This window comes from Colossoma macropomum, unplaced genomic scaffold (genome assembly GCF_904425465.1).
Source record: "Colossoma macropomum unplaced genomic scaffold, Colossoma_macropomum, whole genome shotgun sequence".
NCBI classification, from domain to species: Eukaryota; Metazoa; Chordata; class Actinopteri; order Characiformes; family Serrasalmidae; genus Colossoma; species Colossoma macropomum.
Genome location: NW_023494801.1, coordinates 33,911,778 through 33,927,404, shown reverse-complemented (window position 1 = coordinate 33,927,404; position 15,627 = coordinate 33,911,778). Strand labels below are relative to the sequence as shown.

The 15,627-nt window shown below is 38.7% G+C and overlaps 1 protein-coding gene across 1 annotated transcript; it reads right to left on the bottom strand.

Moving 5' to 3' along the window:
• Nucleotides 1-1,474: 1,474 nt before the first annotated feature.
• On the bottom strand, nucleotides 1,475-3,133 carry LOC118821015 (RNA polymerase II subunit 5-mediating protein homolog). The gene is made up of 4 exons (XM_036589423.1): nucleotides 2,956-3,133; nucleotides 2,745-2,882; nucleotides 2,389-2,559; nucleotides 1,475-2,190 (listed from the first exon to the last, which is right to left on the bottom strand). Exons 2-4 carry the CDS (start codon nucleotides 2,770-2,772, stop codon nucleotides 1,970-1,972), a joined length of 420 nt encoding a protein of 139 aa, XP_036445316.1. The 5' UTR covers nucleotides 2,773-2,882; nucleotides 2,956-3,133; the 3' UTR covers nucleotides 1,475-1,969.
• Nucleotides 3,134-15,627: the final 12,494 nt, after the last annotated feature.

Genomic DNA, 15,627 nt, shown 5'->3' with positions numbered 1-15,627 from the left:
TGTTTAATGCAGACAGATTCAGTTCAAGTAAGTAGCAAACAGTGGTGTACATTCAGGTACCCACACTGGGTTAAATATTACTGTTAGCTGTAGCCTAAACATAGAAATATGAAGGTTGTAACAGACAAGTAACATTCTTTGCTTTGTTTTATTTTTATTTTTTTATAAAGTGAATCAACTTTAATCAGGTGACATCTTAGAATATCAATTGGAGGAATCTGTTAGCATTAAAACTAGTCTTATGCAGGGTGCAACATGCATTCCTGAGATCCTTTTGTTGTGGGTTTCTTCCACAAAAGTGACTAATAGCTCCCCCTTGTGGAGAATCTTCAGCCTTTAATTTGAATAACAGTCAGGATACTCTATCGTTGCCAACTTGGGTTGCACAATATCCTCATTAAAAGCTATGTTTAATAAAGTTGTTGGATATCGTTGTGATGATAAAGTGTAAGATGAAGTGTAAGAAGACATAAATTATGATTACAATAGTGCAATAAAAAAACAGAAAAAATAACTCTGCTTTACACAAACACAAAAACACATTACCAAAGCCCCATTCATTCTTGTACAAAGTGCATTAAAAATAATGTTTAAAAATAATGAAATACTAGTAGTTGCTAACATCGAAACTGCATGGAACTTTTTGAGAACTGTAAAGCTGGTAAAACAGTCAGCATTGCTTGAACAGCTTTTTTATATAGATCTGCAAAAAGCAAAAGTGTATAATGTGAAGCAGATGCCTATTTGGAATATTTGTCATTGATCCTACATTTTTACATTTATCCTACATTTATATAATACAGTACACAGTATATACATTATTTGTACATTACACATTGTACATTCATCCTATTTTCTTAACTTTTATTTGAAATTCACATTGATTCTCACTGGTTCTCGAACTGGATAGATGAAGGAAAATGAGCCGATAACAGAAACATTCAACCATGAAATAAAACATTCTAGTTTTTCATTTACCTTTTCAGTTTATTTATAGTTTAATACCGTTATAAAATTGAGTATTTGCTAGCCGTGCATGTTATTACATTGCAGTGTTTAATGCAGTAAGAAGCTTTTTATAAGTAGCCTTTGTTCATTTAGTCCTTGTTTTGTTAGCATCAAGCATTAGCATTTAAGCTCTGGGATCGAACTCGCGACCAGGGATCACCGAGTTTATTTTAATGGACAAAATAAACACTTATCAAGGTTTGAAAACGAACACATACATATTAACACCATCTTTCACAGTCTATAACTGCTGTAACATTACTCATCAGATCCAGCATTTAAAAATCAGGCTGACCAGTTGTGATCCATTCTCTGAGTAGCAGCAGAACAGATAACAAGTAATTTAAGTATTTTTATTGCAGGCTCGGCAATTATACGGGGCCCCTGGAGGAGGGAGGGTTAAATGCATTACTCAGGGGCCCAACAGTGGCAATTTAGACCCATTTATTATCATTATGTTGTGCACCTCTGTCGGGGTGTATCCTAGTCTGTTCATGAGTCCAGTGTGTCTGCCTTTTAGTTGCATTGCTTAAAAAAAAACTAGTTTAAAATCGCTATGACAAGTTCATCATTTCTCTTCTGTTCTCCTCCCACATTCTCAGAGTGTCGGACTTTGTGTTAAAAAACATCCCAAACTAATAGGTTCACTTTAAATGTCTGTTCTGTTTGTCTGATGCTTTGAACTCAAAGAATCATCTTGAATTATTTCTCTGGTAGATGTCACTTTGTGGGCATGCTTTCTGTCACTGTTGGTACAAAGTATTCAAGAGTATTCAATTTGTGTTGTATGAATATTTGAGAAGTATTATGCAAACAACCACTGAATTTTACAGACTGAGGCAACCCTGGTCTCCCCTCCTCATCTTTAGAAATAAAACTGACCATTGATTATTTTTTTCCTGATGCAGTTGAGGTGAGTTTGAATTACAGTGACACACGTGAAATTGTTTAGTTTACCATACTAATCCGTGTTTGCATAAATTTGTTCCTCCTCATAGTCGTTGTCCACGGCCATTTTCTCTGCTTCTTCATCTATGTTGATGTAGTCCTCGTCAGACACATCTGAATCCTCTCTCTGGTCTGGTCTCTGGTCCTTTTTCTGGACAGTGACTTCTGTATTTTCATAAACGTCATCATCGTCATCATCATCATCCGTCTCATTCCCGCATATGGTTTTGGCACCTAAGGAATGATTGACAAAATAGTTTTACTGGAAAAATTAAACATTTACATTGTTAACCAAATGTTACAGTAGCAAATATTTCTACAGCTAGTTTTAATATTATGTATATTATTAACAAAAAATTAAAAGCCTCATTTGGATTGTTGAAATGATTTAATCCCTGAACTATTCTGCACATTTTATAAAAATGTGTTCACCTCCATAATCATTGGGCACTGCCTTATTCTTGACATCAACATCTACATTAACATAGTCCTCATCAGAATCATCTGAATCTTCTTTCTGGTGAAAAACAGTTTCTGCATTTTCATAATCTTCACCGTCCATCTCATTATTTCCTCCGGTAACCCCATATGTGTTTCTGGCATCTACAGAAGGATTGTGTGGAAAAAATTAACTGGTTAACCAGATTTTATGGCAGTAAATGTCTCTGCACCACCATCTACACTGGATGTTATGCAAATACTAGTCAACAACAAGAGCTTCAGTTTAGTTTTCAAAAGACATAATGAAAATACTGTAATTAGTTTAGTTCAGAACAGAAAGTGCTCACGAAGTCTATGATCGGTCTTCACAGCCATCTGATGATCTTTTTGGTTTTTGCTTCTCTTTATGAAGAAAATGATGATTGGCACTAATATGAGTAACAGTCCTGCTGTCACTCCAGAAGCGATGAAGGGAACTGGTGACGCTGCAAAGGAAATCACCATCAAGACTTTCTTGCTTTAAACAGAGAACAAATCAAACAAGACTAGTTACTGTACCTTTCACAGTGACAGCCAAGAGTTCAGTGGTAGGAGAGTTAAAGGTGCGTGAAGACACGTTTACTTCATAAACACAGCTGTAGTTTCCCTGGTGGACAAAATCTGCCTCATCAAAGAAGAAGGTAGTTGAGTGCTTAACAGCTGACTGAGTTCTGGTGATGTTGGATCCACTGAACTTCAAGTGGAAGGAGCCTGCGTGGAGTGGTTGCGTGGAGCAGATGATGGAGAAGCTGTAGCCCCTGGTCGCCTCTTACCCTTGAAGCCACCAATGGGACCTTCCATCAGGAGCACTGAAGGAGATATTGGGCTGCAGCAAATTCACTGGAAAACAAGAAGAACTCATATAGAGAGTTGCAGACTGATGGCCAAGATTTGATGGCCAAGAAAATATGATGTGTCTCATTCACAACCAAGAAATTAAGAGAACTGCTCTGTGGAGAACTGAAATCATGACTGGACACTCTGGTCTGGTACTGGCAGTAGTAAGACCTCATGAACAAAGTCCATTTTAGGAGCACTCAAGGTGACAGAGGTCCTGCTCTTGGTTAATCTAAGACCCCCTTTACGGCTGGTTGCTTCATGTGACTAGTATTTGGATTGTGTTTTGATAAGATTTTAGCCACATGAATTTACATGTAGTAGTCACATGTGTCTCTGGTTAGGCTGGGCGTATACTACACGAGAAACGCTGATATCACACCGGAGAAATATTTCATCAAACACTGGCAGCTGGCTTGAAATTGTAAAGAGAGTAACCTAAGGTCTAGATCCAGACATTATAAACCTGATAACGGCTCTTATCTGACTGTGTTTTACACACAGCTCCTCTGTCTTCGCTTTGCTATTCAAACGGTGTGCATGTGCATCTCTTTGTAAATGTAAATGTAAATCTCTTTGCCTGTTTCTCCGCTCTTCTAGCTCTCTGATTGGCTGTTGTTTGAATCACTGACTTAGGACATGTCTGACCTTCTCACACTACAGGAAGTTTGGAGTTGAAATGATCAAACATGTTTGATAAAATCGGAGGGCCTCCAATCACTTCAGAGTTTGATCAGAGGGCTAAAGATTCACTTCACCAGACCATCCACGTTGTCAGTCGCTTCCGATCAAACTAGTGGCCTGGAAAATCGCTTTAGGTTAATTAGGGTTAAAAATTGAGCAATAAATTGTGTAGTGTAGACTTTAGTCAGACTGAAATCCAATTGCTGTGTGGGATGGAATATCGTAATATTCGAGATGCACAAAGTGACCAGATGTAAATGGGGTCTAAATGACCCAGAGCACTATATCATAGTAAAGGATCCATCTGTGAACTGTGTTTCTACAGAGCAGGTGATGTTAACCTTCTCTCCCCATGTGACCTCTTTGGTAGGAATGAGAGAGATGCTTGGAGCAGGTAGAGTAACTAAAAAATGATATTTGCCATGAGATTTTCCTGGTTAGTCCAAATTATATCAATTAAATGACCTCTTAAATCCTAGTTTGGTTTGTTGAATTAAATTTTAGAAAACAAAAGATTATGAAGTCTCATTAAAAACATTAAAAACAAAAAAGTGCTAACTAAACATTAAAGCCTGAGAAGCAACCTCCAACTTGCAGCTGGTTGGTTTGTTATGGTACCCCATTGAAAACATATAGATTAGAGGTGCCAGTTTTGAAATGATTTGAAACAAGCTTTCGATTTTATTCTTCCAAAGAAGAGATGAGATCACAGCTTATTTATTTAATTTTTCCCCTTGGCAAACAAAGGGCAGTTGTTCAGATTTGAACCCATCTGACGTGTGTGCACACAGTTTGCTACCTTCTTAGTTTTTTGTGGAAGGTACATTAGGGCCTTGGTTTCTTTTTTCGCAAATCAGTCCATTACATTAAGTGTGTTTATTACCTTTTTGGTAATCGAGTCGTGTTCGCTCCATCACATGAAAGGTCAGGTGGAAAAACACTAGGGACGCTAGTGCAGGAGGAACATATTTAAATAGCTGCAATATTAGCAGAGAATTGATGACAAAAAATCCAAAAAGAATTAGTCTTACCCACAACAGAGAACTGAACAGAGCTGCTCTGTGGAGAACTGAAATCACGACTGGGGACTCCGGTCTGGTACTGGCAGTAGTAAGACCCCTCATGAACAGTCCACTTCTGTTAAACTGAAGGTGACAGAGGTTCCACTCTTGGTCTCTCTAAATGACCCAGAGTTCTGTATCAGAGTGAAGGATCCACTTGTGAACTGGGTTTCTACAGAGCAGGTGATGTCAACCTTCTCTTCCCATGTGACCTCTTTGGTAGGGCTGAGAAAGATGCGTGGAGTGGGCAGAGTAACTGGAAAATGATGTTTTTTGGCATCAGTTTTTTTTTTAAGGCTGTTCCAAATTATAAATATTAAATCACATCTGAAATGCATCATTTGACTTAATTAAATGTTATCTGTTGGCAGTAATAGAAAACAATCGATCAAGAAACCTCATTAAAAGTATTAGAAAAACAAAAACACTGAATAAACATTAAAGCCCAAGAAACACCATCCCACACAGTTTGATACCTTCTTAGTTTTTTGTAGAAGGTCCTGGCACACTAGCACCTTGGTTTAATTTTCATGAATCAGTCCATCACATTGTCTTTTTACACCTCACATCAAATATTCGTTTGTGGGCTGATTGGCTTATGTTCAGATTTCACTCAATGGCATGTAAAGACAAGTCTAAAACACTCAGGATGCATTGTGATCTGATTACAATCAGTTCACTCAAACCATATTTGGAGGTGGTCAGACATGGAGCTTGACCACATTCAACACAAGTGTAAATGGAATGCGTTTTCCACATATTATGTAAGCGGATAAAGAAGGAAACACAAGATGGAAGGATGGAGGCTATAGTTCCCCAAACCAGGTGCCTTCTTGCTCTCTAGGCCAATGAAAGCGTTCAAGCCAAGCCTTTGATTTGTATCATAACAGAAGAAAAAAGTAAACACAAGAAAAAATGATGTATGTGTTGAGGTGCTTTTTAACATGGGAAAGTAAAATTGGATCTCATGTGGTCACACATTTATCTGCGTTGTTGCTGCTGCAGTTTATGTCCCCCAGACACTAATGTGGCTATTGAAGATCTTTGTGCTGCTATTAGCAAACTGCAAACTGTGCACCCAGACAGAGCCTTTATTAATCCTGGGGACTTAATCACAGCAATTTAAGATTGGTACTTCCAAAGTTTCATCAGAATGTCTCCTGCACCACAAGTGGACAAAAAACTTTCACCTTTACACCAGTGTGGCTAACGCCTGCAAAGCCACACCCCTCCCCCACCTAGGACAGTCTGACCACCTCTCTGTTTGTTCCTGCCAAGTATACCCCAGTCATCAACCATGTGAAACCCACAACAACATCTGTGAAGATCTGGATGGAAGGAGCTGACTCCTTTCTTCAGCAACAGTTCCAGCACACAGACTGGAGTGTATTTGCAGCCCAGGCCACCACAGACTCTCATACTAACATTGACATCTACACCAACTCTGTCCTGGATCATATCAACAGCTCTGTGGACAGAGTGACAACTCACAAAAAAAAAAAGACCTTCCCTAATCAGAAGCCCTGGATGAACAGAGAGGTTGGCCTTCTGCTCAAAGCAAGAGGTCTTGAGACCAGGTGGCTTACAGCTCAGCCAGAGCCAGCCTCTGAAGACGTATCGCAAAGGCTAAACACTGCTACAAATAGTGGATTGAGGAGCACTTCAACTCCTCTGACCCCTGGCGTATGTGGTGAGGCACACAGTCATTCACTCACTTCAAACCACCCAGCACTGTGCCCCCTACCGACATTTTCAATCTGTTGCTGGCCCAGGCAGCTACAGATACAACTAGCTTCAAGAGCTTCATTTAAAGTCCTGTCTGCCTGTTACACTGGACCCACACCAGTTTGCCTACCTTCAACAGGTCAACGGAGGACGCCATTTCTACGGTGCTCCACACTGTACTGACCCACCTGGACTGTCAAAACTCATATGTCAGAATGCTGTTCATTGACTTCAGTTCAGCATTTAACACAGTGATCCCCTCCAAGCTGATCTTAAAGCTTAGCCAGCTTGGTATCAGCACATCTCTGTGCAATTGGATTCTGGACTTGCTGACTGACAGACCTCAGTTTGTGAAGTTAGACAAACTTCTCTTTTCCCTATCACCCTGAACACCGGCGTGCCACAAGGCTGTATGCTGAGCCCTCTTCTGTACTCCCTGTTCACCCATAACTGTGTTCCTGTTTATTGCTCTAATTCCATAATTAAGTTCTCGAATGACACCACAGTGATCGGTCTGATCAGAGGTGATGACTAGTTGGGATGCTGTGTGTAAAATGTAATTAAATGTAAATAAAACTGAATGCTATAATTTGCAAATCTCATAGTCCCATATTTTATTCACAATAGAACATAGAACACATATCAAATGTTGAAAGTGAGACATTTTACCATTATATTAAAAATATTAACTCATTTAGAACTTGATGGCAGCAACGCATCTTAAAAAGTTGGTACAGGACCATGTCTACCATTGTGTAGCATCCCCTCTTTTAACAACAGCCTGTAAACGTCTGGGAAATGAGGATATATGTTCTGTGTTGTATTGTGAATAAAATATGGGTCTATGAGATTTGCAAATCATTGCATTCTGTTTTTATTTACGTTTTACACAGCGTCCCAACTTTTTTTAGAATTGGGGTTGTACTTTATATCTTAGTATTACTGCACTATTCATATTTACACCAACAATTACTGTACAAGTTTACTTTGCATACTTTTACATATGCTGCTCTCACAGTACATACTACCTCATTGTACGCTTTCCAGTTACTCTATATATATATGTATGCTATATTTATACTTGCATATCTGTATTTTTTTACTACTATACGGTCCTTCTGCACTTTATATGTAAATAATACTGTATTTTGCGCTTCTGGTTAGATGCTAACTGCATTTCATTGGGTCTAATCTTTAATCTAGATGGTATCTAGCCAAAGTACATCCAGATAAAAACAAGACATGAAACATGCTAATGCAAAATTTAAACAAGCTCATTAACCACAGCTCTATATTACAGTAAGTCTTTCTGTCTTTCTCTAATGGCAAGATGTACTAATTAATAATTAATAATGTACTATTGTCCTCCTCAGACAGGTGAGTAAATGGCACAATGCACTGAAGGTCAGTGTTTTTTCCCTTTGCATCGCCTTTCCTTTGTGGCTAGCAAAGCGTCATGTTGCTTGAACTTAGTTCTGTAAATTATTGGTTGAGGCTCCAGTGGCTAAGTAAACAAAGCCCACCTCCCAGACCCTGCCTCCTGTCATGCAGCAACGCCACTAGTGTGTACCTTACATTCAGTCCTAGTGGACGAGCTGTGGAGGGTGGGTGGTGACAGCGAGGTTGACCAGCAACCTCTCTTTTCCGCTCAGCTTAGGCGCTTGCGTTGCCTTAATGAGAGTAAGCCAAGGGAGTCTCTGCCGCCGAGGAAGAAGCCATCTGGACCCTTGTCCATCGCTCTTGGCTGGCTGGCAAGAGCTACAGGATGCTCTTCATTACACAGAATGGCAGTAGAGGCACCTTAAGGAGCAGCAGGTAGCGAACCGCCTCCTCTTGGCTCAGGTGCTCACACTGCCTTAATAAGAGCCAACTGATTCTGGTTAGGCTTGGCAGCATGGGCACCTTTAAAAAAGAACAGAGAAAGAGCAGAGCAAGGTAGGAGTGGGACAAGCAGCTGCATGAGGAAAGGACTGGGGAGCTGGGCAGCTTGCATGTGAGAGAATAATGACTGGATATTCAAGCTTGGAAAGCACAGAGAGGTGGCCAGCTTTGGTTTTTGTTTGTTTGTGTTTGAGCTTAAATGCTTGTTGCAAACCTCCCTCCTGCCTCAAGTGTCCTTTCTCCTCCCAAGTTAGCACACAGGCTGTGCTACACACCCCTAATGAGAATCATTTTCCCCTTACATTTGCCATGAAGGTCCAAGTTGCGATATTTACTCATAACACACTGTTTTTAATATCAAAAAGAGAACACAAGCAGGGAGTTGCTGCTGATTTCTTGCTGTTCTTTGGAAGTGAGCATAGGAGCAAAATGCTTCATTTTGGTTTGAAAAGAGGGAGTCAGGAGATGTTTTTTCTCCTTTGATATTCTCAACTGTTGACAAATTTGATATTGAATATTGCAAAATAACTGCCAACTGTAGAAGTGACAGGTGCAGTTGTATGCATACTATGAATATTTTAAGAATGTCCTAGATTGGTTATTTACTTTAAATCTAATTAATTTTGTATGTATCTCAAGAAATGTGTTCTGCTAGTAGGTACAATTGAACTACAGTGTGATTTAAAAAGATTTGTCCGATTTCAAAATGATTGATTTCACTTGTAAATCATTACAGAACAATGCAGTAAACTGTTAATGGTTTAAGTGAGCATGACATGGCAAGGGACAAGGCCAAAAATCAGTATTTTCTGGCCGTGATCTTTGGGCCCTCAGATGGCACTGCATTAAAAACAGACATGATTCTGTAGTGGAAATCACTGCATGGGCTGAGAAACACTTCTGAAAACCACTGTCTGTGAAATCAATTCATCACTGCATCCACAAATGCAGGTTAAAACTCTGAGGAGTGCTGCCACCTTCTCTGGGCCTGAGCTCATTTAAAGTACGCTGAGGGGAAGCAGAAAAGTGTCCTCTGGGCTAAAGACCACTCAGCTTGTTATCAGTGCACAGTTCAAAAGTCAGTATGCATGATGGTATTGGGGTGCATTAGTGCGCATGGCATGGGTGACGTGCATATCTGTGAAGGCACCATTAATGCTGAGCGGTTTATCCATGTTTTGGCAACATATGCTGCCAGCCAGACAACGTGTTTTTTAGGGAAGGTCTCGCTTATTTCAGCAAGACGATGCCAAATTCATGCCACATTCCACATGTATTACAACAGCAATGCTCTGTATTAAGAGTCCAGGTGCTAAACTGACCTGCCTGCAGTCCAGACCTGTCACCACTGAAAATATTTGGCGCAATATGAAATGAAAAATGACAAATGAGCTCCAAACTGTTGAGCAGCTGAAATTCTATATCAAACAAGAATGAGAAAACATTTACTTTCAAAACTACAGCAGTGTCTCCTCAGTTCCCAAATGCTTACAGTGTTGTTAAAAGAAGAGGTGATGAAACACAGTCGTGAACATGACCCCGTCCCAACTTTTTTGGAATGTGTTTGTTGGCACCAAATTCAAAATGGGCAAAATTTTTCCAAAAACAATTAAATTTCTCAGTTTCAACATCTGATATGTTGTCGTACTATTTTCAGTTAAATATAAGGGTTATGATGATTTGCACATCATTGCATTTTGTTTTTATTCACATTTTGCACAGTGCCCCAACATTTTTGGAAATGGGATTGTATTACTTACTTGAGCACACAACTCCAGCGTCTTCTTGATGGCCACAGTCCTCCACTCTAAATCCTCTGTGTGAGCACCCAGTTAAGTAGCTCTCAGTTCCACTACACCCAACATCATCCAGCCATGTTGGTTCACTTCCCTGACCAAAGAGGGCACTGTGAGGGGCGCTGACTGCTCTGCCACATCCCAGCTGTCATCTCACACTGTTCCCCACTGCCCATTGTACTTGATTTCCACTCTACCACAACAGCTTCTTTTTCCGTTCACCAGCCTGATCTCACTTTGCCCTGATTTGTAATATAAAAACAAAAATGTCTTTGTCAGTCTCTGATAAATTGTGGTGCCAATTATTTCAACAAGGAAGCAATCAAATGAGAATTCTAGGCCAATGCCTTTGTCCAATATTATGTCATGTACATGTCTGTTAATGCTGATAGTGATAAACACATTTATAAAATGCAGAATTTGTGACTAAACCCTCCTGGATTCACATTACGGTGTATTATTTATTTATGTAGGGTTACAAGTTTGGTAAAATGAATTTTTTTCAGAGCAGTAACCCAACACCACCTAAACATTCCGCTTTCCCAGAATGTAACAAATATGTCATCAAATATTGATTATAAATGTCAGTCAAATGTAATGATCTGTTTAATTTATATATGTTTTTAAGAGAGGGCGGCACGGTGGCGCAGTGGGTAGCGCTGTCAACATTAACTTTTAGTATAATTAACTATAATTGGAAATGAATAATATAGTAATGTTAAATAAATGAAAAATCTGTTAATTCTTTTTACCACAGCGCTTTTTGGCTTTTGCTTTACAACCAAACATGTTTTGAATTATTTATTTAATTGGTTTTTATTTATTTTAATGACAGAGAGGCCACAGGCCTCTGAAGAGAGAATCTGTCCTGCATGAGCACTATCACAGTCTTTCCTACACATACAGTGTGCTTCAGAAGTCTGAGACCACTATGAAAATCTGTGATTTTGCTTTCATTTAAACTGGAAATTAAAAAAAAAAGTCTAAAGTTGTATAATTTTGAAATGTTTTAAACAAAGAAAAGTAAAATTCCAAATGAAATATTGATTATTCCGCATTATTTCTAGGTCTCCGTTCAGATTTAACCTGATTTGTGATTATGTTAAGGCTTTTGTACAAAAAGATGATGTTTACTCTGAAAACAGAGTTTTATCTGTTGTTTTGGTGCTTGTATTCAGACTCTTGGGTAGATTTGATCTACTCATCAGATTTGTTTAAGTAAGAAAGTTGCTGGCATCAAATTCAAAATGGGCCAATGTTAAAAAAAAAAAAGCAAAATTTCTCAGTTTCAATATTTGATATGTGGTCTTTATATTATTTTCAGTTAAATATGAGGCTTAAATGGTTTGCATATCATTGCACTGTTTTTATTTACATTTTGCACAGCATCCCAACTTTTTTGGAAATAAGGTTGTATTTTAATATATTATGAATTTATATGTGTACAGCAGTTTAAAGCTGTGTTTTCTGGTCATGTCCTGGCTAGCATTTTTGAGTTATGTTTAAAATTGGCTGAAATTATCACTACCGAAACGGTAAAAGGTAAATGGACAGAAAGAAGAGCATTTGCACTAAAATACTGAAACTGGACATCTGAGATGTGGAGAGTAGTTTTATGGACCGATAAGTCTAAATTTGTGATTGGGATTACTTGGATAGTGAGAAGCAGAAAATGCTAAAAAAAACTTATGTGACTGAACTTTGAAGGTGAGGAAAAATCTTTTTGCAGTCTTTTCTGAAAAACTGAAAAGATGTCTCCCAAAAAATTAAAGCTGTAGTAAAAGTAGAGAGGAGACACACTAAATATTGAAAAACTGATATTATATTTAGTTGTTGAGGCTTGTGTGTAATTTTCTGTTAAGTATATCATCGCTGTCCGAAGAAAAACAAATATCTCCAAAACAGTAACTTTACAGGAGAGGGCTAAAACACTCTCACCTTTCAATGTAAGTCAATGTGAAGAGATTTTCCTCCAAGTGATTTTAGAGCATTTCTGTTGGTCCTGAATTTTCACATAATGTAAAGGCCACCTGGTGTGTTGAAGCGTAGAACAATAAAAATCGACAAAATGGAGATACATGGTTTTCTTTGGACAGCGATGATTTTCTACTTTTTTCTATAAGTGAAGAACTTATTGGCTGTTTTGAAATTAAATAAATGAAAGGATGGTCTCTGACTTCTACACAGTAGTCTAGTTTAATAAATGAAGTAATGGTAAAATTTACAGCCCAGACTTCTGATTGGTGTTTCACCCAGCAACAGAATAAAATGATTGCTCCTGAGTGGCACAACTGTGGCGAGCACCATCCCCGGTGTTGTTACAGCCGTCTGTGGCCGAGAGTCAAAAAGAGAAATAGAACCAAATGTTGTATCACCAACAGTATTGTCAGAAAGCACATTATAGTACCAGCAGCACTGGGCTACTTGGTTCTGTTGAAGGAATAATCAATTTTGCAGCAGTTGTAGCTGTCATGGCTACAACTAAGAAATAAGTCACTTTTTCCTGGACATACAGCTGTTATAAATTACATCAATCAAATCTTGTGTCGAACCTTCCTCACATGGTTGTACAAGTAATGTAGGATATTTTAACCCAGTTTGATTGGGTGACCAGTTTGACGCAGTGTACTGAGTTGTTGGTCTTTACACAACTATTGGGCGGTGTTTGCTAAAATTAACATATAACAAAAAACATAGCTTTTTAACATATTAAATTCTTCTGGCTCTTTCTCAGCTTGCTACAGATATGCTGGAATGTTTGCCCCATCATGTAAAAAGAGACACAAGTTCACAAGCAGTTTACAAGCTCTTTGTAAAAAGGTTACATTTCCCCATTTGACAACACTGACAACATTGACAACACTGTTGACCATGCAGGCTATAATAAATTATGATTAATATTTCAGCCCTTCTCAGCCTGACACTAATAAGCGTCAACAAGCAGGATATTTACATGTTTGCAAGCTAAATGACTAATTAGTTTAAATGTGTGTGTGTGTGTGTGTGTGTGTGTGTGTGTGCCTGCATGCTCGCACATGTTAATGATTGTATGAGTGGAAACTCAGGCCTAAAGTAAAAGTTATTGGTGTATATCACAGTCCTCACAAATGCAAAATAGTGCAGTTATTTTAATATAGCGACAGTGCATGCAAGATGAAAAATAAAGTTCATTGCATGCATAAATCTCTAGCTTTAGTTAGGAACTTGTTTTCCCCATTAACAAATAACATTAACAAATGCATTATAATTTTACAAATTGTCATTTGTCATTCTTGCTGTTTGTTGTCGGATTGAGAGGGGAACTGTTCCTTAAGAGAATAACACTCTGCATTGGCCACAGTTGCTGAAAATTCTTTTACAAAGTGCCGTGCTTACTTAAGTTTAAACCACAGGGTAAACCTCACTTCGGCTCCATATTACTACTGCAGAAGAGATATCAACATGCGATTGTAGTGCACCGTTAAGCTATAGCAGCCATATTTCAGTTTTTGTGCATTGTCCTGACAAATAGTGAGAATAGGAAGTGGATGGGTTTAACTTTAAACTAAAATACTAAAATGTGTAGGTAACCCTGTTTACTGCTGCTCACATGTAGCAGTCTCTGTCTTTGAACAACAAGCCAGTGAGTTTTGTAATATTTGTGTTTTAAAAAGAAAGCAGAATTTTTATATGTAGTGTGAATTTGATAGACTTAATTTATATTTGGATAACTATGCTAGCTGTTAGCCATTGTTAACAGTAGCTATATTCCAGAACTGTTATCAGGCTAACATAAAGCCACATAAATAGTGCGTTGCATTCTGAAGGCAGCTGCCAAACTAGTCACTGCCTTCAAGGGCAGCTCTCTCTTTGTGCAGCTTTTTAACCAAAAAGGTACCTTAGTAGGCATCGCATTCGGAACAGTGCTTCAGAGCCATCATACGTCATAAGTTTCACTGCACTGTACACGTTATATCTGTTTACTCGAAGTTGCTTGTTAGCTTACACTCACCTCCGACTAGAGGTGGATCATCTTAGTGTAAAAGGACGGCTCTGAATCTGCAACAGCTGTTTTCCTGCATTGACACTGCTGTGGAAATTTGTGTATGAAGAACAGGCTGATAAATACAGATAATCGTGACTTAGTTTATGAATCATTTCAATTCATTTACTGTCCTCATCCACCTTAATGAACCTGCTTTATTTAACACACAAAGGATAAAACCTACATATAATTTTGTACAAAATGCTCTCCGAAAAAATGATCGCACACAGTCTGTTAACCTGCTAGTATTAATTTTATTTTATGCATCCTCATCTGACTTATGAGCTTCTAGTCTGAAATTTCGCCATCAACATTCACCTCACACTTTTGTGATTGTGGTAAACACAGCAATACCGGACTAACAGAGCAGGCAAAAATAAGCATCCGTAGTATTTATCTTTAAAAACATTTTATTTCCGATCTTTTACATCGTCCAGTGTTGAAGTATTTTTCATCGTTCAGGGAGAATGTCAGTCTGTATTGCAGGTGCCGCTGTGTTTTCCTCCAAATACTCTCGGGCTGTGAGCTGCTTTTGGTCGTTCTGTGCAGTTTTCTCCCCACTCCTCTTCCTCAGTCCCTCAGAGAGCGCCTCTCCACTGCTGTATTATATGTTATGTTCCTGAGGACAGAAAAAAAATCCCTGAGTACTAACGCTAAACTAAACAAACACTACTAAACAGTGAACAGCCAATATTTTAAACTGGACTCTCTCTCGTTTTGAAAAGCCAGCGCATTTACACAGCTAGGCTGCTAGCTAAGCTAACTAACGTTAGCTTCAGCAAACAAGCTACAAACGCAGCCTGTCAATTCGCCTTAGACAAGCGAACTGCCTAGATTTCCCCACAGAAACAATTTCTAGAGATAAATTAAATACTTTACTCAAATACAACAGTCAATCAAAACAGTAAAGTCAGAAGTCAAGAAATAACTCACATTTGAAAACTCCTCGTCGGCAAAAAACATCTGCTTTGTCCACCATGTTTATCAAACTGAAGTGATGGAACTTCGCCGACAAGGATACATGCGATGCTGCCTTCAGATTTGGTCAAAATAAGGCACCTTAGAAGGCAGCTGCCTTATGCTGCCTTCAGAATGGGACAGCCTTCGTCTCAGGAGCATGCAAATGCTGCCTTAAAATGCTGCCTACTTAGACAGCTGCCTCCCAATTGGAGCGCACCAAAAG

Excerpts from the sequence above, each read along its gene's own strand:
- LOC118821015 (XM_036589423.1), bottom strand. The coding sequence starts at position 2,772 with ATGGCTGTGAAGACCGATCATAGACTTC. Across the intron at positions 2,560-2,744 it reads GAAGACCGATCATAGACTTC|ATGCCAGAAACACATATGGG; the intron begins GTGAGCACTTTC and ends ATCCTTCTGTAG. Across the intron at positions 2,191-2,388 it reads AGTGCCCAATGATTATGGAG|GTGCCAAAACCATATGCGGG; the intron begins GTGAACACATTT and ends ATCATTCCTTAG.